The sequence below is a fragment of the Pan paniscus genome, chromosome 9, assembly GCF_029289425.2.
Source record: "Pan paniscus chromosome 9, NHGRI_mPanPan1-v2.0_pri, whole genome shotgun sequence".
NCBI lineage: Eukaryota > Metazoa > Chordata > Mammalia > Primates > Hominidae > Pan > Pan paniscus.
In genome coordinates this window covers 14,910,182-14,933,512 of record NC_073258.2, presented here as the reverse complement: position 1 = coordinate 14,933,512, position 23,331 = coordinate 14,910,182, and the positions used below count along the sequence as shown (strand labels likewise).

General features: G+C 43.9%; 1 protein-coding gene across 1 annotated transcript in view; it reads right to left on the bottom strand.

The window, feature by feature from the left end:
• PARVA (parvin alpha) overlaps positions 1–23,331 on the bottom strand; it is a 155,036-nt gene that overhangs the window by 42,246 nt on the left and 89,459 nt on the right. Inside the window, exons 2-4 of the mRNA XM_003818174.5 lie at positions 14,705–14,794; positions 14,556–14,626; positions 10,651–10,753 (exon numbers count right to left, since the gene is read on the bottom strand). Of these exons, the coding sequence (XP_003818222.1) occupies positions 10,651–10,753; positions 14,556–14,626; positions 14,705–14,794 (264 nt within the window). The remainder of the gene's footprint in view (positions 1–10,650; positions 10,754–14,555; positions 14,627–14,704; positions 14,795–23,331) is intronic.

The window sequence follows — 23,331 nt, the reverse complement described above, 5'->3', positions numbered from 1 at the left end:
TGTACTCATTGAAAGAGTTGCCCTTTCAAGACCATGGCTCTATTCAGGGGGCTCGAATCCAACCCTCTTTCTTGCTCAGACTCTACCCAAGATTTGTCTCCTGACCCTGTATGTGTGACCCTTTAAACTTCAGGCTATAGGCCATTAGGAATGATAGATTATTAGGAATTAGCACTTATCCCACTAGATTTATACTTCCTTCTTGTTCTTGGAATCAGAAGAATTTCCTTCCTTTTCACACCAGTTTAGCCATCCCATACAAAAATATGTTCTTAAAGGCTTATCCAGATTTTAAAAGTATGCGGTACCAATAAGATTTATCTGAACATCTAGTCATCAGCCATAATGCTAAAAATGAAAATCTATTTTCTTATTATATTAATTAGGACCTCTGAAACACTTATAATAGTTGTAACAGCCATTATTTCTCATTTGTCCCTAATACCACATCTTTGATATTTCACTATTTAATATGTTCAGTTAGGTTTTATTTAGTGGTCTTTATCATATTTAAGTAGTTTCCTCTTTCTATTTTACTTGAAATGACTGTTCAAATATATATCAAATGTTATTTGATATCTACTGATGGGTTAATTCAGTTTTGCTCCTGAAATTTACATATGCACTCAACCAATTTCAATAAGACTGATAATATACAAACAGAGAAAATTCAAGCTGTGAAAACTGTCTCCTCTCCATGGCAGTCCCAAGTTCCCTAGTCCCATTCATAGAGACAGTTTATTATGACTATTACCAGAAATATTCTATGCATACAAACATTGTATGTGTCCCTTGACACACACACACACAGTCGTTCTCTACCATGCCTTTTTCTATATAGTAAGACATTTTAGAGAGCTTCTCTATTATTTATAAAGAATAATAATAAAAAACTTTCATCTAACTTTTGAGTTTCTGAGATGAGAAAATAACTCTTTCAGTTTAAGAATAGCAGCATATATCAACAATCCTAAAATCAGACTATTATAGGAGGAGGATCTTCAAGCAGTGCTATTCAACAGAACTATCTGGTATGATGGCAATGTTCATTTTTTAATTGTCCAACATGGTAGCTACTAGCTACATTTGGCTATTGAGCACTTGATATCTAGCTGGTGTAACTGAGAAAATGAATGTTCCATTTTAATTGCTTTTAACAGCTGCATATGGCTATTGGTTGCTGAATTGGATAGCTCAGCCATAGAGGTTTTTAAAGCCACCTTCCTGACTTTACAGGAGAGTGATTGGAGTAACGGAGGTATGTTTTAGTGGTGAAACCAAGACTGGAACTGAGATCTCCTGTTTCTTCATTCCTGCTTCAATTTTAGCATAGCTGCCACTTCAGCCCAGCATTTTGGGGCATAGAAAAGTGACTCTCAAAGTAAACAAGATCAAACTCTTCAAGATGCATCTCCTCCTGGGGTTCATGGAGTCATACCTGTTCAACATCCACCACATAGAATCAGCCTGGTTTACTCTGGCTACTCTCCCTACATCTCTAGATCCTCTTCAAGCTTTTCCCCATCCAAACTGACACTCCTCTAGTTTGACACTACTATCCTTTTCTCATGAGGAGATGCTCTGCTGGAGTTCCTTCCACTCTCTCTGAGCATCTCCCATACTGCTCCTATGTTATTTCCTAAAGCCCCATTTCTGACTGTGTTGTTTTGCTCATAAGGCATCACTAGTTGCCGCTACCAAAACAATACAGTCTAAAACTCTTAGTTCATGGTCCTCTAATGTGAGCTTCATCTTCTTCCTTTATTTTATTTATTGTTTTGAGACAGAGTCTCACTTTGTCTTCCAGGCCGGAGTGTAGTGGTACAATCTCAGCTCACTGCAACCTCTGCCTCCTGGGCTCAAGTGATCCTCCTGCCTCAGTCTCCTGAGAAGCTGGGATTACAGGCGCCCACCACCATGCCCCACTAATTTTTGTATTTTTAGTAGAAATGAGGTTTTATCATGTTGGTCAGGCTGGTCTTGAATTCCTGGCCTCAAGTGATCTGCCTGCCTCGGCCTCCTAAAGTGCTGGGATTACAGGCATGAGCCACCGCACCCAGCTTTATTTTATTTTATTTTTATTTTTATTTTTGAGACAGAGTTTCGCTCTTGTTGCGCACGCTGGAGTACAGTGATGTGATCTCGGCTCACTGCAACCTCCGCCTCCCGGGTTCAAGCGATTCTCCTGCCTCAGCCTCCCAAGTAGCTGGGATTACAGGTATGTGCCACCATGCCCGACTAATTTTTGTGTTTTTAGTAGAAACAAAGTTTCTCCATGTTAGTCAGGCTGGTCTCGAACTCCCGACCTCAGGTGAACCACCCACCTTGGCCTCCCAAAGTGCTGAGATTACAGGTGTGAGCCACGGCGCCCAGCCCTTTATTTTAAATGGACTTTTCATTTTAGAATGGTTTTTAGATTTATAGAAAAGTTACAAACAGTACAGACAGTTCCTATGCACTCCGAACTCAGTTTCCCCTCCTATTGTTAACAGCTCACATTACTATGGTACATATGTCACAGCTATTTATGTATGACATTAGTACATGACTGTTAACTCTATATCTTATCTGGATTCACTAGGTTTTTTCTAATGCCCTTTTTCTGTTTCAGGAAATGGTCTAGGATACCACTTCTCTTCTTCATGTCTCCTTAGCCTCCTCTGTTCTGTGATGGTTTTTCACACTTTCATTGTTTTTACCATGACCTTGACAGTTTTGAGAAGTGATGGTCAGGACTGCTTGATTTTTCCTATATTTTTCTCATGGGTAGGCTGGGGAGGAAGACCACAGAAGTGAAGTACCCTTTCATTACACCCTCCCCCTACCCTGTCCCCACTTCCACACCCTAATCATGGGAAGCCTGTCACTAAATTCAGCCACTCAAGGATTGTGGAATTAATTGCCACCCTTTTTGAAGGGGTTATATCTACACAAAGTATTTGAAATTCTATAAGGCAGAGTTGTCTTTTTGTTCCCATTTGCTTATTTGTTCAGTTATTTATATCAGTATCAATTTAAGGATATTTAGACTTTGGGTTATAATCCAATACTGCTATTATTAATTTTTCCCCCAAATAATTCCAGCTTTGGCCACTGGGAGCTCCCTCAGGTTGGTTTCGGACATTTTCAATGTGTGGCCCTGTATATATATTTTTTCTTAGCACTTCTTTTTGGCACTGCAAGATGCTCTAGGCTCATCTATTCCCTGCCCCCGGTCTAAAATTAGCCATTTCTCCAAGAAGTCCTGGTTTCTCCTGTTGGAAATGGTGCTAAAAACCACGACCTGGGAGCTGGGTCTCATTTTCTTTGTTAGCCTCATATCCCAGTCACCCAACCCTGATGGTCATCTACCCACTGGCTCCTGGACTCTACAGCATTTTCCCTCCATTAGCACCAAAATTAACAGAGGCTTCCTGGAAACTCTTTTGTTGTCTTGGCTAAAGTGCCCTTCCTCCTTCCTCATATGGTTGAGAATCTTTTTCTGTAAGGCCCCATTCAAAATGCCCCCTCTGGCTGGGTGAGGTGGCTCATGCCTTTAATCCCACCACTTTGGGAGGCCAAGGTGGGTGAATCATTTGAGCCCAGTAGTTTAAGACCAGCTTGGGCAACATGGTGAAATTCCATCTCTACAAAACACACAAAAATTAGTTGGGTGTGGTGGCACACACCTGTGATCCCAGCTACCTGGGAGGCTGAGATGGGAAGATCTCCTGAGCCCGGGGAGGTCAAGGCTGCAGAGAGCTATGATTGTGCCACTGCACTCCAGCCTAGGCAATAGAGTGAGGCCCTATCTCAAAAAAAAAAAAAAAAAAAAAAAAAAGTCAACAAAAATCAAACACCAAAATACCCCCTCTTTCCTGAAACCTTTCCCAAACTCCTACTTGATCTCTTACAGACCTGTATACTACCAGGCTGTGAGTTTCCACAAGACAGCAATATGACACATTTACTTTTATATTCCTGAACTCAGCAGTTAGCATACAGCACACCAAATGGTTTTTGCCTAGTGGATATTATTATCTGACTGATTAAGATCAGTGTAAAATGCACTCTTTAGGGTCTATCAGGGAAAAAGAAAACCACACACACACACACACACACACAAAACAAAACCAAACCACCCTCCTGCAGAACTTTACTGCCACAGGGAACCTTTTGGTCTCAAGCCTGAAGAATGATATCCTGTTTCAGTCACATGTTACTGTGAAAACCAGAAAGAAGAGCCCTGGAAGCTTATGACTCTCATCTCTGAAAATAGGCCTTTTCTGTTCCCAGCACATGTACATGTTCAAACATAAGGATCAGTCAAATGAAACATACCACAAGGAAATTCACATAGACATCCCAAGTCAGGAAACCTCAATAAGAAGCAGGCAGTGGGCCATGTTCAAATGAAGTGATGAATTATGTTGTATAGGCATCTTCCTGGAATCGCTTATCCCATCTCTCACTCAGTCATGCCTACTGCCTAGGTGTTGTGAATGTAAATATAACCAGGTGACCATGGACATACCTGTATAACTGAGGTATTCGGAAATGTGTCCCAACTTTGGATGATTCTGTGACTTCTTATTGATGCCATGGAGTAAGAGTATATTCTGGGAGACCTAAGGCTCTTTCTTCCATCAATCACCCTGGAAGGGGGTAATCCTGGACAAGAAATGAGGTGACTTTTTGGCTGGGGTAGGAAGGAACTTCCTCCTCATTCTGGGGTTCGAAAACCTCTGCTCTGAGGTTTGGAAAGGGCTAGGGCTGCTCCCGTGAGAGGATGAAGTGTACATCATGAAGAGGCAGGCCAGCGTTGCTGGCAGCTAATATTTTATTGGCAGCAACACCAACAGCGCAGAGAAGTGGCCAGTGTCCCCACAGCGGGGTTGCTGTCCCTGTGGTCTCTCTGGATGACAGCGATGCCCCTTCCCCCAGCTCCTTGGCCCACCTGCATTCATCTGCAGCTACAGACAGCTCCTAGCACACTGATGGCCATCTCTGGCCCCAAGGCTCTCTCCTCTGTCACCACAGGAGCACAGCCTGGAAGTTTTTCTTTCCTGCACAGGTCACCCTCAACCACAGGGGGAAAGGAGCCATAGGATAAACGCCCTTGCTACCTTGCACTGGGAAGGGTGATTCTGAGATGTGTTGTTACGTGGTTTCTCAGAGGGCCCAGCTATGAGCCCTGGTTGAAACAGAGCTGCTGTTCTGATTAACATACTCGTGTTTGGCATTTCTCTCTTCCCCTCTCACGTGCCCTACTCAGTTATTTGTAGGTTTTAAGGTCACCTTCTATATAAGCTTCCTCCACCCACATCCTTGTCTTGGCATCTGCTTTTGGGAAAACCTAAACTAAGATCTGCTGCCAGGGCAAGTGGGAAGACCCAGGGAATACATGCAGCAATGGGGCAGCTGGGTTGGGCAGCTAAGAAAGGACTAGGGAGAGGCTGTTCTGATAGAATCTACCAGAAATGCCTGGGGCCTGTGAGAAGGGTGATTTTCCTGCAAGGAAGGCAGACATTGCTGTGAGCAAGGGGCATGTGGCCACACAGAGGTGAGCCAGGCATGCTATTGCTCCCCATTGAGCTCACAATTGGAGAACACCCAGCCAGTCCTTGCCAGCCAAAGTCACATGGCATCTCAAAGACGCTCACCTGTTCAGGCTTTCACCACAGCAACGAAACATATACAACTCTCTGCCAAGAAGTCCCTGCCTAATATGGTTTGGCTGTGTCCCTACCCAAATCTCACCTTGAATTGTAATAATCCCCATGTGTCAAGGGTGGGGCCAGGTGGACATAACTGAATCATGGGGTAGTGAATAAGTCTCACAATATCTGATGGTTTTATAAATGGGAGTTCCCCTGCACAAGCTTTTTTGCCTGCCACCATGTAAGACATGACTTTGTTCTTCATTCGCCTTCAGCCATGATTGCGAGGCCTCACCAGCCATGTGGAACTGTGAGTCAATTAAACCTCTTTCCTTTTTTTTTTTTTTTTGAGATGGAGACTTGCTCTGTCACCCAGGCTGGAGTGCAATGGTATGATCTTGGCTCACTGCAACCTCTGCCTCCTGGGTTCAAGCAATTCTCCTGCCTCAGCCTCCCAAGTAGCTGGGATTGCAGGTGCCTGCCACCACGCCTGGCTAATTTTTGTATTTTTAGTAGAGATGGGGGTTTCACCATGTTGGTCAGGCTGGTCTCGAACTCCTGACCTCATGATCCACCTGCCTCGGCCTCCCAAAGTGTTGGGATTACAGGCGTGAGCCACCACACCCGGCCAGCTTTCCTTTTTAAATTACCCAGCCTTGGGTATATCGTTATGAGCAGTGTGAGAACAGACTAATACACTGCCACACCTTCTCACACACTTCTGCCTCTAGGTTCTGGGTCTTTGCTCCACAATGTAATCAACATGGCTTCCTGGATTCCATGTCCTTTTTTTTTCTTTTTCTTTTTTTTTTTTTTTGAGACAGAGTTTTGTTCTTGCTGCCCAGGCTGGAGTGCAATGGCACGATCTCGGCTTGCTGCAACCTCTGCCTCCTGGGTTCAAGTGATTCTCCTGTCTTAGCCTCGCAAGTAGCATGCACCACCATGCCCGGCTAATTTTTTGTATTTAGAAGAGATGGAGTTTCACCATGTTGGTCAGGCTGGTCTCGAACTCCTGACCTCAGATGATCCACCTGCCTCAGTCTCCCAAAGTGCTGGGATTACAGGTGTGAGCCACCACGCCTGGCTCTGTATCCTTTTCTTGATGTCAGATGTGTATGCTCCTGGGCTACGAGAGGCCCCTATGCCATTTCCATCATCTTCTAAGTGCTAGTGTTTCATAGTTACTTTACTAATCTCAAACTCAGACCCCTCCAGCTCGCTGCCCAAACAACTCAGTATTAAGGAAGCTCAAGCCCCAGTACGATTAGAAGCTGGATTTCTGGGAACAATCATGCCTGGTTAATACCACCACGTAAGGGCACTGTACCTAGGTACAGATGTTTGGTTATTTATGCTGCAGACAACAAGTTAAAAACATCCACTAATATACCCAAATCTTGATATCTAAATTCCATTCTCCAATAAAATAAATCAGGGTTCGTTGGAGAAGCGATTGATTTCAGGACTGGAGTAAGAAAAATATAAGATGGTCTTGGAGTATCTTATGATGTGAGAAACAAAGGAAATGCTCAGAAAAAAAAAAAAATATGGGCAGCTTGTTGAAAGTGTCCAGGAGGCAACCTGAAAGAGCTCCCAATGGCCGAAGCTGGAGGCCAATGAGCAAAAAAGTGAACGATAAAGTAGTACTGGATTAAACCCAAAGTATAAAATAAATATGTCCATAGTGATATAAATAAATAGAAATGACAACTCTTCCTTTTAGAATTCCAGTTAATAAATGCAGAAGGAATACAGAGAAGAGACCATCTCTGCTAGAACACTACCATAAGAATTGCGGCAGATGCATTCTAAATGGATGCAAAAACTAGAGGGAGAAGTTTAAGGAGAAACAGGATATTTACCTGGTCTCAAAGTATCTCTCCCCACTTAAATTAATTACAAAGAGAAAACAGTCACTTTATAAGGAAGAAATCTGGCAGATACCACCCTGACAATGTGACTGAGGTTAACATGACCAGTGACACGAAAAATAGCCAGAGGGGAACGTAAGGTCAGAGTGCTCACTCAAAACTCTGCCTCCTTTATACTCACAGGGTCGTTAAAAAAAGAAAACAAACCAAAACATTCCCCAAAATCTCTGCTTCCAGACTGATCCCTCCCAGGAGCTCCTGATGCATATTTTTTTTTTTACCGCAAACTGGTTCCCTCCACCTGAGTATCCTACCCATTATGGGCTTTGAATGTGTATGCCCTGCCTCAGACCTTTGAGATTAGGGTCTAAACTTAAGTTCACAAAAGAAGCATCACCTCCATAGTGAATCACCTTTTCAGCATGAAGGGTGAAATGTGAAATGATCTAATCTGCTTGTACGCAATGCCTCACTTGGGGTTGCATAGATGTGATGCTGGATGGTTTTGTAACCATTCCTGGAGGCAAGATTCCTCCACAACCATGTTCCATTACTCTGTGGCCATGTTCTACCTTGCTTTGACAGCCTAGCATAGAACATTTTGGCAGTTTCAGATCCTGACTAGATGTCTGCTGGAGGAGTTAAAAGCTGTAGTCACTGGGACAGATGCGTGGTGAGGCTCCCGGCTTAGCCATGTCTTCATGTGCCGAAGCTTTTTCATTTCCTCTCTGTATTCAGTTGCAGTTTACAAGCCTTTAAATATTAACACTCATTAATACTGATGTCTGAGAACCAAATCAGTTTAACTTCCTAGAAATTACATTAGCCATTCATTCATTCAATACACTTTTTTTTTTTTTTGAGAGGGAGTCTTGCTCTGTCCCCCATGCTAGAGTGCAATGGCGTGATCTCCGCTCTCTGCAACCTCTGCCTCCCAGGTTCAAGCGATTCTCCTGCCTCAGCATCCCGAGTAGCTGGGATTACAGGCACCCGCCACCACGCCTGGCTAATTTTTGTATTTTTAGTAGAGACAGGGTTTTACCATGTTGACCAGGCTGCTCTTAAACTCTTGACCTCAGGTGATCTGCCTGCCTCGGCCTCCCAAAATGCTGGGATTACAGGCATGAGCCACCGCGCCCAGCCTCAATATACATTGGTTAAGTGCTAGGCAACATATGCTAGACAACCTGATGGTGCTGGAGAAGCCTGGATAAATATATAGGACATGGCTCGTGCCCTTGGGAAGCCTATACACATTTACCTAAACAGCTACAGATGACATGGAAAGTCTTATAATAAGGCATGTATATATACTTACATGTATGTATACAGATATGTGTGTACACATTTATATCTACACACCTATACATATATGCACATATGTGCAAGTGTATATATAGTCCCTCAGAGAGAGAAACATTTGTGTGTGGGGGGGAGGGGGAACACAAAAAAAAGAGTATATGACTATCTTTTCTAAATGTGACTATAGGGCCAGGCGCAGTGGCTCACTGCTGTAATCACAGTACCTTGGGAGGCTGAGGCGGGTTGCTTGAGCCCAGGAGTTTGAGACCAGCCTGGGCAACAAGGCAAAACCCCGTCTCCAGAAAAAATACAAAAATTAGCTGGGCATGATGGTACATGCCCTGTAGTCCCAGCTACTCAGGAGGCTAAGGCAGGAGGGTCACTTGAACTCTGGAGGTCGAGACTGCAATAAGCCAAGATCATGCCACTGCACTCCAGCCTGGGTGACAGCGAGAATCTGTCTCAAGAAAAAAAAAGTGACAGTACTGTAAAGGCTATAATAGGGAGGCACATTTGATTAATTTGATTAATTCTAGAGATCAGAAGGATGAGCAATAATGGTTTGCCCTGGTGGGTAAAGGAGGAAGGCAGGCCTTAGAGGCAGAAGGACTAGCATGATCAAAGGTACAGGCATGTTAATATGTGTGGCATATATAAAAATGCAGCAATGGTATACAAAAAAAATAGTAAAACCAATGATGACAGACATTTATCGAGCATCTACTATGTGTCAGGCACTATCCTAAGCACTTTACACGTATTACCACACGGATGAGCCACATGTGTGGGTGAGACCAAGGAGACAGCTGGGGGTCATCGGATGATGGAATGCTTTGAATGTTGTGCCAAGGGGTTTGGACTTTGTCCAGCAGGAGAGAGGCACTAAGAGTTATAAATAAGTACAGGCAAGACTGGACTTGTGATTTTAAAAGTTTCCTCTGCTAGCTGTGTAGGGAATAGGTTGGAGGAGGTGAGACGGGGGAAGCAAAGAAGTGAGTTTGGAAGCTTTTTCAATAGTTCAGAGAAGTCGAAATGGCAGAGGATGTATTCAGGAGAGGTAGAAATGGGTCTTGCTGATCCCTGTATACATGGGGGCAGAGGAGGAAGGGAGAGGATTCTATGAACTCAGAGGGGATGAAACAGCTTTAGAAAAGTGGATGAATTCAGTCCAAAGCAGATTCAGGTAGAGGTGCCCAGAGAGCAGCTAAGGATTGAAGTCGAGAATCTGAGGGGACGGTTTGGGCCACAGTTAGATTAGGAGCAGTGGGGGACACCTTAACTCCATTCAAGCTGAAATTTGTCCTTTCAACACTAAGATTACCCCTGAATTCTCCTTTCTCTCCCCATTGTCCTTACATTTTCACATGAACAGCTGCAAAGTGACCCAGGGAGGAATACACACACACACACAAGTCCACAGATGACAGAGGAACACACACACATGCATCTGAAGGTGACACAGGTGTAAAAATGCATACTCATGCCCATGCATGTAAATATACCGACAGAGGCCACACAGGCATGCTTTTCTGGAGAGGCGGAGGCGTGCTTTCTAGTTATTAATATACAGTGGGGTCTTTTCATCTAGCTGATGATTCTTGGCTGCTAGAAGGAGCAGGCCCACCTAGTCATGGAGACTCCCTCTACAATTCATTCATATGAAACATTCCAAGAGGACATCTAAAGCCTTCACTGAGCTGTTATTCCATGCTCCACACATTTGTAATCCATTTCCAGGGAAGCCACTGTAAACTGAGAATAACTCCTTCTAGCTACAAGTAGGTGATCCAACCACCTGCAATTAAACACACATCCATTGCAGCACTCAACTCTCCTACCGAAAAGCTTCTGCAGGACTTGTCCATCATATAAATCTTCAGCTAGGTCTTTCACAATGATTCTTTCTCCAACCAACACATCATTAATCCAGTCAATTAATACCTACAGAGAGAGAGAAAGGGAATGTGCAATAGTAAGAAAAGAGTTATGGGGTATTTTCTTACAGACCAGCTTTCTTATCCTAAACAATTAAAATCTAAATGAACTTTAGATTTTAAGTTTCATTTTATTTGAGATGGGGTCTCACTATGTTGCCTAGGCTGGACTTAAACTCCTGGGCTCAAGTGATCTTCCTGCCTCAACCTCCTGCGTAGCTGAGACTATGGGAGTGTTCCATTGTGCCCTGCTTTGAACTTCAGATTTTAAAAGCAGGAGAACTATCCACATAACCCAGTGTGTGCACAGGTAGCTGTAAGTGTGAGCCCTACTGGCCTTCTTAATTTTCAGATGTATATCCTGCTAGTGCCATGTCCCTGTTAATATCTATGTCCCCTATTATTCCTTACTCTAATGGCAAGCAACACTCACAGTGTACGGCCATAAAAAAAATTTTAGGCTGGGCGTGGTGTTTCACACCTGTAATCCCAACACTTTGGGAGGTCGAGGCGGGCAGATCACTTGAGGTCAGGAGTTTGAGACCAGCGTGGCCAACATGGTGAAACCCCGTCTCTACTAAAACTACAAAGATTAGTCAGGCGTGGTGATAGGTGCCTGTAATCCCAGCTACTTGGGTGGCTGAGGTAGGAGAATTGCTTGAACCGGGAGGTCAAGGCTGCAGTAAGCCGAGATCGTGCCACTGCACTCCAGCCTGGGCAACAGAGTGAGACTCTATTATCTCAAAAAAAAAAAGTTAAGTATACAGTGATATGTCTTGGTCATTGTGCACAGTAGTTTAATCCCCACCACAATCGAGATACAGAACAGTTCCCTCCCCAGTAGGATGCTTCCGTAGGTCCCTTTGTACTCAATCCTCATCCCTGACCACAGGCCTGGGGGACCCACGACAGTTTTGACATTTCTCCGATTTCTTATAAGTGGACATCGTCCTTTGTGTTGGACGTCTTTGCCTTAGCATAAGTATGCTGCCTTTATAACACAGCAATAGCCAGACGGCGTTGCCATCCCTGGGTGGGCTGATGTTGGAGTCTGGAGGCTTTTGTTCTGCTGTCCCAAGGCAAGAGGATGGCAACTGTAATACCTACTGTATACCAGGCACTGCACTGTATCCAGTAGAGTAAGACCCAGCCTCTGTCCTGGAGAGGCTTATGGGGGCAGAAAACCGGTCAACCAAAGGATTATGACATAAAGAGTTCAAATCCTGGGGTGGGGAGGACATGGTGCTATGACAGAGTAGAGAAGAGGCCCCAACAGGCTGGGAGTGGGCAGGAGAGATCAGGAATGAGGGGAGGCTTCCAGAAAGCCTTGTGTTTGAGGAGACTTTTTTTTTTTTCCTTTTGAGGTAGGGTCTTGCTATGTTGCCCAGGCTGGAATGCAGTGGCTATTCACAGGTGCAATCATAGTGCACTATAGCCTCGAACTTCTGGCCTCAAACCTTCATCTGAAAGTAGCTGGCATTATAGGTACATGCCACTGTGCCCAGCTCCTAAGAAGACTCTTAAACTAGGAGTTGACCAGAAAGAGTAGGATTTCAAGGTGGTCAAAGCAGCCTAGATCTAGAAAATTGAACCTCCCTCTGGAAGTACGGAGGTAGCTGTGCCTTTGGTCAGCACCCCGGTGCTCAGGCCTATGTGCATCTCCAATCCTTCACTCTCTCAAACAGGGCCCGAGTGCAGGTCTAGGTCTGGGAGATCAACATTGAAGCCTAAACCATTTGGAGCCCATTCTGACCATCCTTACCCTTAGAGGTCTCCTGAGCAAGTAGTAGCATACCCATTCTAGCATGGTGAGCGCCCTCTGATAGGAGCAAGCCCAGGGCTAGCCCCTTTCCCCCTACCCTTGCCCACACAGGCCCAGCACCCCGGAGAGTGTGCAGCGGCAGGCACGGCCTGCACCTCAACTGTTCCATCTTCTTCCTGCACAGAAAGGTGAGGGCTCAGGGTCTCACTGGGCAGGGGCAGTCATCTGTGGATGCAGCACAGACTGCATCAGGAAAGGCCAGATACCCAACATGCACAGCCTAGCTGCCTGTGGGGCTCCGGTTGTGATCCAGGGGAGCAAGGGGCTGCATGGCGGCCTAGCCAAGGCTGCCTCCTTTCTCTTAAACTCTGGGGTCAGGGCACAGACTCCCTTCAGCAGACAGAAGGGACATTTACACATCTCCTCTGAGATGACTGCCCTCAGTCCTCCAGTCCCTAGTGAGATGGCCCAACCCTCACATGGGTTTGATTTTACTTCTGAATACCCCTGGCTGACTTTGAAATTCCTACCCATTCATCCACCCACCCTTCCTTTCCTCCATCCATCCTCTAATGTTTATTAAATACCTGCTATATGTGACATTCTGTGCTAGGTCCTTGGGGTACAATGATAGAAAAAAAAGACAGTCTCTAACCCCAAGAAGCTCACCATTTAGTGAAGGAGACAGAGAAGTAAATGAGAAGCTATAATATTACGTGGAGACGACAACAGAACTAAGGATAGGGTTATAGTAGCCGTGGAGTGGTTGAGCCATGGCACTAGAGTTTAGAGCAAGCTTCCTGGAGCAAGCAGCCATGCTGAGACTTTCAGATGAGGGGCATGAGAGGCATTCTACTCAGAGTGGACTGCATTAGCCAGGCTTTGGCGGTGGGGAGCGCTGGGAGCACGCATGGGCTGCTGGGAGCAGCAGTTCTGGCATCCTTGTGTTGCTGGGTAGTGGCTGATCTCAGGTTGAAGAGGCAGCTAGAGCAAGGCGTCTAAATACCACCTCTTAGGAGTCGACTGCAACCTGTGGTGGATGAGAAACTCTGAGAGGTCTTGCACAGGGGAACCGTGTATTCAGATTTGCATGGGGGAATGAATCACTCTGACATTCAGTGCTATTTTTTTTTTTTTTTTGAGACAGGGTCAGGCTGGAGTGCAGTGGCGTGGTCATGGCTCACTGCAACCTCTGCCTCCCAAATTCAAGCCATCCTCCCACCTCAGCCTCCCGAGTAGCTGGGATTACAGTCATGCGCCACCACACTTGGCTACTTTTTGTATTTTTAGTAGAGATGGTGTTTCACCCTGTTGCCCAGGCTTCAAGTGATCCACCCACCAGCTAATTTTTTGTACTTTTAGTAGAGATGATGTTTCATTGCATTGCCCAGGCTGGTCTCGAACTCCTGAGCTCAAGTGATCCGCCCGCCTTGGCCTCTGCAGAGTGCTGGGATGACACTCATGAGTGCCTTTTGTCTTAAGTGCAGCTTGGTTAAGCTGAAGAGGAGGCACATAGGACAGGGAATAAGACGCAGGGGAGAAATGAACAGTTTTGAAAGGACAAGCGCACGCCAGCCACTGCACAGGTACGTTATGCACAGTATGTCACTTCATCTCCTTTATTTCTGCTTGAGTTCCATCTCCTTGTTTATGACCATAAACAAAGCATCTGGCTTTTCTGAAACTTGATTTTGTCATCTGGAAAATGGGGATGAGACTAATTACTGCTCCACTGCCTGCTTTTGAGGGTCCTTGAGAAAATAAGCATTTTGTGCACTCTGGAATCCTGGCCATCGTGAGCTTACCTGTACTGAACTGTCTGGTGCTGTGACCAGCACCACTCACTGGGCATTTGTCACATCCCACGCTTACACAATCGGTTACGTTTTCAATGGCCATCTGCTAGACCACTCACTGCCTGAGGCAGGGGCTGCCATGACTTTTTACCTTCTCTGAGGGGCTCGTGGGGTGCCTGCACAGAGCAGGTGGCATATGGACACGTGGTGGGTCAGTGAGGCACCTGAAGCCGCTCCTGATTTCTTCTTACCTTCATCAGTTCTTGAAGCTTGGGGTCACTGCGTGAGTTTGGATCCACCATTGTTCGCACCTCATTCTCCTCTTTAAAAAGAAAAGGAACTCAGTGGGGGTGCTGGCATAGGAAAGCTTAAGCGAATTCAGAGACAAGAGCACAGTTACCCAGCATCGTGTCCTCGGGGTCCAGCTCGAAGGGAATCGGGCTGAGGGGCAGGTTGATGGCGTTCATTCCCTCCTCCTGCAGCTCGGACACTGGAAGAAAAGGAAGAGCAGGGTCACATTTCAGCTGACGGACGGCAGGGGGTTGGAGCTCTGTAACAAGGGTGTTCGATATTGACACTGAGAAAAAAACCCACTAAGGGTAGATTACAGCTGTTACTCAGCCTACGATCAATTCATGGCCTCGCCTGGCTGAAAGGACCTAATTGTCCCCTTAATCTCACCTCTGCCAGCTGTCACTTCACTTGCTTTCCTCAGGGAAGCAGGGAGGTCTCAAAAGCACAGAAATCTCCCTCCTCTCAGAAAAGATTTCGGAATGAATGGAAGCGAGGTGGGCACTGACTTCTTTCTGAGTCTCTACCTCCTGCCTGTCCCATCTTCCAGGACTTCCTGTCTGGTGCCCGGTGACTGTGTGCTGACAGGATGAATGGGGTCATGGGTTTGAGGCTATATGTACGCTGTAAGGCATTTCCATCCTCAGTTCAACCGTCCTCTGACTTCTCACCTCTCCTGGCTTCCCTGAGGTACTCTCCTAATTATCTGCCTTCCCACCTCCACCCAACCCCAGCCACTGCTCAAAAATACCTCAGTTCTGGCCCTTCCCTGAGCTCTGGTCCTATCCCTTGAGATGGAACCAGCTGTGGGACCTGGGGCCAGGCACTTCATCTCCCTTGGCCCATTTCCTCAGCTGAAGATAGAGTTTGACTGGATGAACAGTAAGCTCTTTTACAGTCTTCAAATCCTAGAAATCTGTAATTCCACCTTCCTCAGAAAGAAAAACAAAAACAGGTAAAAACTACCAAAGATTACCAGCCCACGCTCCTCCAAGTGACCAGCCCCCACATGGAGCCTTAGTACAAAAAAATTCCTCCCACAAAACCAGTTGTGTGACAGACGTTTGGTGAGTGCTGACCTTGGATTACCCCTCCTAAAAGCAGTGACTTAAATCCCCTTGCTTTTTGCCAATTAAGCACAGAAAGGCCATTTTCTCAGAAGGCATTGGTCACCAAGAGGTTCTTAAAGAGCTAATACAGCAGCTGCAATCAACCTTAATAAAAGCAGCATCCCATCTTTCCATTTTATTTTTTTTTATTGACTCTGGCCTCACCAATTGCCAGCATAGACTTGCAAGAAATCCTAAGCACAAGGCAGCCACTTACAAAGAGTTCTTTCACCTCAATACACTCACTGATAGCTGCAGTTGGACTGGAAGGAGACTGAGAAACAAAGGGAGTGAAACACTCTCTACGCCCTAAGAGACACTACTTGCATGGCGAGGCTGGTATTTAGTACCTTTGCAGCAGGCCTTTGACATTCACATAGGGTACCAGCCAGTCACCACCTTGATCTCCACATTCACAGACACCGACTATTTCATAGAATTCTCCATAAAACATGACAGAAACACAGAAGGGGTACCTTCAAAGCTTAAATCAAGCTTGTCCAACCCACAGCTCATGGGCTGCAATGTGGTCCAGGATGGCTTTGAATGCAGCCCAACACAAATTCATAAACTTTCTTAAAACATTATGAGATTATCTGGAGAATTTTTTTTAATAGCTCATCAGCTATCATTAGTGTTTAGTGTATTTTATGTGTGGCCTAAGACAATCCTCCTTCTTCCAATGTGGCCCAGGGAAGCCAAAAGATTGGACATCCCTGGCTTAAATGATTCTGCAGGTACAGATTGTGTTTGTTTTCCAGCTAAGCACAACTGTTTCCTTAAAATTCTATAGTTTCTTCTAATATCTCCCCTAGAACTACCAGTTTTCTTTCTTTCTCAGGCTATTTCTCGCAAAGAAGCACAATTTTCATTACTTTGTTAACAAGCATTGCTACGCAAGGAGTGAGCAGTGGAAATAAAGTCATGTTTAAATGTGGCTGCAAGGCTAGGCTTACTGGCCAATGAAGGAACTTGCTCCTGCCTGGGACTTTCTCTCCTGTAGCTACACTGATCTGCACTGTCCAATACAGTAGCTACTAGCCACTTGAGCTATTTAAATTTCAATGAATTAAAAATTCCGCTCCTTAGCTGCACCAACCACATTTCAAGTACTCAATGGCCACAGGTGGCTGGTACCTACAACACCGGACAGCATGGATGTAGAAAGTTTCCATCACAAGATCATCAAGTATGTTCTCATGATTTAAGTGAGGAAATGCCATATTTGGTTTTCTGCTCCTGTGTTAGTTTGCTAAGGATAATGGCCTCCAGCTCCATCCATGTCACTGCAAATTACATGATCCTTTCTTTATTCATGGCTGCATAGTGTTCCATGGTGTATATGTACCACATTTTCTTTATCCAGTCTATAGTTGATGGGAAAATAATCCATACAACAAACCCCCAGGACACAAGTTTGCCTATGTAACAAACATGTACCCCTGAACTTAAAGTTAAAAAATAAAAATTTTAAAAGAGATTAAGTGGATAATGTCCTAGGTCATCCCATTCAACTAATGTCCATGTCCACATTTAAATCTCCAGCCTGGAGCTCCAAGCTTATGAATCTAATCACTTATTCAATGTCTCCTCTTAAGTCTACTAATAGAGATCTCAAATGTACACATCCAAACAGAACTTGTGATTCTCAACACCCTCATACCCACCATACCAGCACTAAAATGAACCTGTTCTTTATTCTTATCCTTTTCAGTAGATGGCACCACTGTTTACACCATGGTTCATGCCAAGCTCCGAGGAATCACTCTTAAGTTCTCATTTTCCTCATCTTTTGCATCTGTCCAAAACACTGGCAAGTATTGTGGGCTCCGCCTCCAAACCAGGACCCAATTCCAAACACTTCTCACCATCTCCCTGCTCTACCATCCTGACTTGAGCCACCGTTATCTTTTGCCTGGCCTATCAGAACCACCTTCTAACTGGTCTACCGCTTTGCTTGCATTTCCCCCACTCTCACCTACTTCCCACAGTGCAGCCAGAATGTTCTACAAAAATGTAAATAGGATCATACATTCTCCCACTTCAAGCTTTCTTGTGACTTCCCATCATACTCAGGTCATAGGTAGGAGTTGAGGTTTTATTCTATGAGACTCTGATTAGCACCCTCCCACCTCCCTCTCATGTTTTATTTTCTAATCATGATCTATTTTCTCATCATGATCTGAAATAAAAACTTACATGTCTGTTAACTCTCTCCCTCACCAGAATGTAAGTTTTGTAAGGACTGGCACTATTTCTCTTTTGTTCACTATTAGATGCCCCATGAAGCCAGAGGGCACAGTGGTTAGAAGCCAAGCTGCCTACATTCATATCCAGACTCTACCACTCACCAGCTCTGTGGTCTTGGGCAAGTTCATCAACCTCTCATGCCTTAGATTCCTCACCTGCAAAATGGGAGTGACAGCAATATTGCCAACCTCCAAGGGTTGCTGAGAAGATTAAATGAGTTAATATATGCAAAGTACCCAGAAGCATGCCTGGCAGCTGGTAAGAGCTAGGTAAATACATGCAACTATTATTATTACTTAAAACAACACCTCAAGCATTGTAAGCACTCAAGAAATATTTGTTGAATACATAATCCAAACTGTCAAGACCACCCTTCAACTGCACAGGTTATGAGTTGAGGCAGAATTTGCCAAAGCAGAGAATGGGATGCAAAGGATTTTACCTTTTTCCCAGAAAAACAAAATACATTTCCATTTTAGCCTGACTGTGTGTGTGCACATGTGCGTACACATGCACGCACATTTCTGGGGCAGCATTTCCAGCTTACATTTTATAAGGTAAGTAAAGTCACACCTGTCCCAAGACTTGTTGTATAGCCAAAGTGAGCCAATTTGTAAATAGAGAGGTATTGAAACATCTCTAAAGTGTGACTAGAAACGCAATATTTGAAGCCAGGACTCCTAAAGGTGGGTCTGAACAGGATCTCTTTTTCTGTGTAGATCATTGTTAAAAATGTTTTCAGATGAAAAATCCCCAGTCAGAAACATTCCCCTCTGCCCTGCCTCTTTAATTCACTCACAGAGACATAACAAATCCAAGAAGAAAGGCCAAGATATGTTTGCAATTGGAAATGTTTTTTTCAGGAAACGATTTGGTACAGGAACATCATTCCCATTCCATTAACTGCTGACTCTGAGCCAACTGTTTGTAAAAGTGAATATGCAAACTGCCCAGTGCAGGCCTGGCCCTTGCCCCATGGGGCCCCATTAGTGGCCACTTTCCCAAAACAGCCCTCCTGCTTTGGAGGTTTCATTTCTATTAAACCAAAGCAGGACCCAGCAGAAGCCCCTTGCCAATCCTCACACACTGAAAGAGAAAGAGCTACAACTGAATTTTCTCGGCACAGAATGGGAATCTGATGTTTATCCACTGAAGCTCCTCTAACAATCTAAAACTAGGTCCGAATGTCTCGCAGCGCCATTAAGTCATAACTTAATAAACAGATCAAATGCCCAGCTGAAGGTCCGGCTAGGGAAAGCAGGGAGATTGCCTGAACCCCTGAAGTGCTCACCGTGAGAAAAGGGGCTTTTGTTTCCAGGGATATGTGGTCTGACTCTGAGGCCACATGAGCAGAAGAAAGTACCTGGATGGGCTTTGGCGTGTGGATTTGAACCCTACTTCTATTTTTATCAGCTGTGGAACCTTATATAAGTAGGTTAACCTCCCTGAAATTCGGTATAAAACAATTCTGTACATAACAAGGGTATAGCTGACACTGGTGGTTTGCTCCCCAACATTTATCCGTTTTCCCTGCTGAAAGAACCCTCATTTTGTTCCAGTATACACCCCTCCCTCCTATGCCTCCAGGTAAAGCCATTATTGGTTTAAACGAATCATGATGATCTTGATCCCTGTAGCAGTGGTTGGCTCAAGCATCATCATGTCAATTCTGGTCAATGAACTGTGACAGAAAATTTCTAGAAGCTTCTGGAATCACTTTCCTTCATTCTGAAGAAAGGCCCAAGGAAGAAAAGGCAACCTTCTCCTTCTAATCATTATTGTGTCAGGATATTATACCTGGATTTGTTGCAGCCATTTTGTAGCCATGCAGTGAGTAAGCTCAAGGAAGAAGCTAGTGTGTTGAGGTTGGCAGAGAAAAAATATAGAAAGATGGGGTTCTTGTTGATACTATTAAGCCACCACCCCTGGAACCACTCAAGCTCTATATGTCTTGTTATAGGAGATACAATAAATTCCCTTACTGTTTGAGCCAATTAGAAGAGGTATTTTTCTGGGCCTCAGAGCCCAAACTCCCTAACTGATAACATGGGGATACCAGGATTCTAAAGTCAATGGGTGAATAGAGTAGGTCTGCAATGAATGGTAATTTCCCCTGATTTTTGTTCATGAAGAAAAGAAATGCTATGGCATCTCTTTTACTCCAGAATACATCTAGGGACTCAAAGAATACCAGGGGAAAAGCAAACATGGAGAGAATAGACAGAGGTCTCTAAATATGCAAGGCCAGTAATTTCATTCATTCAACCAATAAGCATTACTGGGTGCCTCCCCTGAAGCAGTCCCCATGCCAGCACTGGTGATACAGGTTTGGGGATTTGACATAGGCCTGCCTCAGTCTGCTCAAGGTGGTGGGAAAGGCAGGCCCACAGATGCAATGCACACGGTGCTACACTCAGAGGTGATAGAGATGTAAGGAGAGAGCCACAGGGCTCATGTAGAACAAGGCTAACTTTGGATGGAGAAGACTGGGAAAGAGTCCTAAAAAGGGAACATTTGAACTGGACCTTGAAAATGTAAATTTTCAACCAACACAGGTGCACTACAAAAGGCACATCTTGTGTAAAAATAGCAAGATGTGGAAAAACAGGGCAGGTGTTGAGGGAGTAGTGATTATGTCTGAGCACAGGGAATGTAAATGTGCACAGGGGAAGGGGGTGAGGAATGGAATAGCAGATAAGTAGGGCAGGGTTCCAGAGTGTTAGGGTCTTGAATTCATCTATTCTCCACATTCCCTGAACCACGCCCACTGTATCTGTACTTGCAAAAAACCATTCTGAGAGAGGGCAAGAAAAGAACCAGGATGTTCTTTCTCCTTCAGGGCCAGTGGGCCCCAGTGAGATGTTTAGGCTGCTCTAGATCCTTATCAGAACTCTGATTATTAATTTCTAGTCCTCTTGAAAGTTATTAAAGTTCTCTTAATTTCTAAATAGTTCCAGGGCCTATACAGAAGCTCTTGGCAGCTATATTATCTGGTCAGCAAGTCCCAGCAATGTTTCTCTATGTGAAAAATCAATCTGAAAGAACATCTACAACAACAACAACAACAAAAAAATTAAACCCTACAGCCTAACATCATACATTATGGTGAGAAATTGGATGCTTTGCCCCTAAAAATGGGAACAAGTCAAGGATGTCTCCTCTCACCATGCCTATTCAAAATTATACTAGAAATCTTAGTACAATAACAAACACAAGAGAAGAAAATAAAAGGTATACAGATTGGGAAGGAAGAAATTGTCTTTGTTTGCCAGTGATATTTCTAAAGAATCAACCATAAAACAAACAAACAAAACACCAATGCTCCTCACCCCTAAAATTCCTACTATAAGCAATTCTAGCAAGGTTGCACGATACAAGGCTAATATACAAAAATCAATTGCTTCCTATATACTAGCACTGAATGGTTGAAATTTAAAATTAAAAACACAGTATCATTTATAGTAGCACAAAAAATGCAATACTTGGGTATAAATCTAAAATAATGGGCACACTATATCTTCTGATATGCAGAAGATTATAAAACCCAGATGATCTAAATAAAGGAAGAGATATTCAGTGTTCATGGACTGGAAAACTTAAGATTTCAATTCTTTCCAACTTCATCTATAGATTCAATGTTAATCTCAGTCAAAATCACAGAAAGCTATTTTGTGGATATTGACAAACTGATTCTAAAGTTTACACAAAAAGGCGAGAGACCTAGAGTAGCCAACAAAATATGGAAGAATAACGAAGTTGGAGGACGAACACTACCATACTTCAAGACTACTAAAAACATACAATCATCAGTTGTTAAAATGATCACAGACCTAAGTTAAAACATAATACTATAAAACTTCTAGAAAAAAAAACATAGGAGAAAATCTGTGTGACCTACGGTTGGATAATGAGTTTTTAGATACAACACCAAAAGGATAATCAGTGAAAGAAAACTTGGTGAGTCGGGCTTTATTAATACTTCTACTCTACAGGCCGGGCGTGGTGGCTTATGCCTGTAATCTCAACACTCTGGGTGGCTGAGGCGGGCGGATCACAAGGTCAGGAGTTTGAGACCAGCCTGGCCAACATAGTGAAACCCCGTCTCACTAAAAATACAAAAATTAGCCAGGCATGGTGGCGCATGCCTGTAGTCCCAGCTACTTGGGAGGCTGAGACAGAAGAATTGCTTGAACTCGAGAGGCAGAGGTTGCAGTGAGCTGAGATCAGGCCACTGCACTCCAGCCTGGGCAACAGAGCAAGACTCCGTCTCAAAAAAAAAAAAAAAAACCTAAATAAATAAATATTTCTACTCTACAAAAGATACTGTTAAGAGAATGAAAAGACAAGGCATAGACTGAGAGAAAATATTTGCAAAATACCTATCTGATAAGACTTGTATGCAAGTCTGACTTAACTACAAAATGGGCAAAAGATCTGAATAAGCATATCACCAGAGAAGATGTACATATAGCAAAGAGGCATATGAGAGGGTGTTCATTATCCTTTGTGATTAGGGAATGACAAAACACCAATGAGATATCACTAGACATCAATTAGAATGGCTAAAATCCAAAAAAAACTGACAACACTAAACACTGGCAAGGGGTGTGGAGCAACAGGAACTTTCATTTATTGCTGGTAGGAATGCAAAATAGTAAGAGCCACTTTGGCGTTTTCTTACAAAACTATAATTTTACCATATAATCCAGCAGTCAAGCTCCTAGGTATTTACCCAACTGATTTGAAAACATGTTCACACAAAACCCTGAATGTGAATATTTATAGCAGCTTTATTCATAATCACCCAAAACTGCAAGCAACCAAGATATCCTCTAATAGGTGAGTAGATAAACTGTAGTACATCTATATGAAAATTATTATTTAGTGATAAAAGGAAATGAGCTATAAAGCCATGAAGAGACATGAAAGAACCTTAAATGCATATTCTTAGACAAAGAAGTTGGTCTAAAAAGGCTACATGCTATACAATTCTAATTATAGGACATTCTGGAAAAGGCGAAACTAGAGAGAGTAAAAAGATAAATGGGGGAAAATGCTGAATAGGCAAAGTACAGAAGATTTTTAAGGCAGTGAAAGTGTTCTGTATGATACTGTAATGGCAGACACATGATATTTATAGTATAAGAAATGTCTTAGTCCATTTTCTGTTGCTTATAACAGAATGTCTGAAACTGGGTAACTTGAAAAAAAATATTTCTTACAGTTATGGAGGCTAAGATGTCCCAGGTTGCGGGGCCACATCTAGTGAGGGCCTTTGTGCTGGTGGGGACTCTCTGCAGGGTCCTGAGGCAGCACATGGCAAAGGGGCTGAGTGTGCCAGCTCACATCTCTCTTCCTCTTCTTATAAAGCCACCAG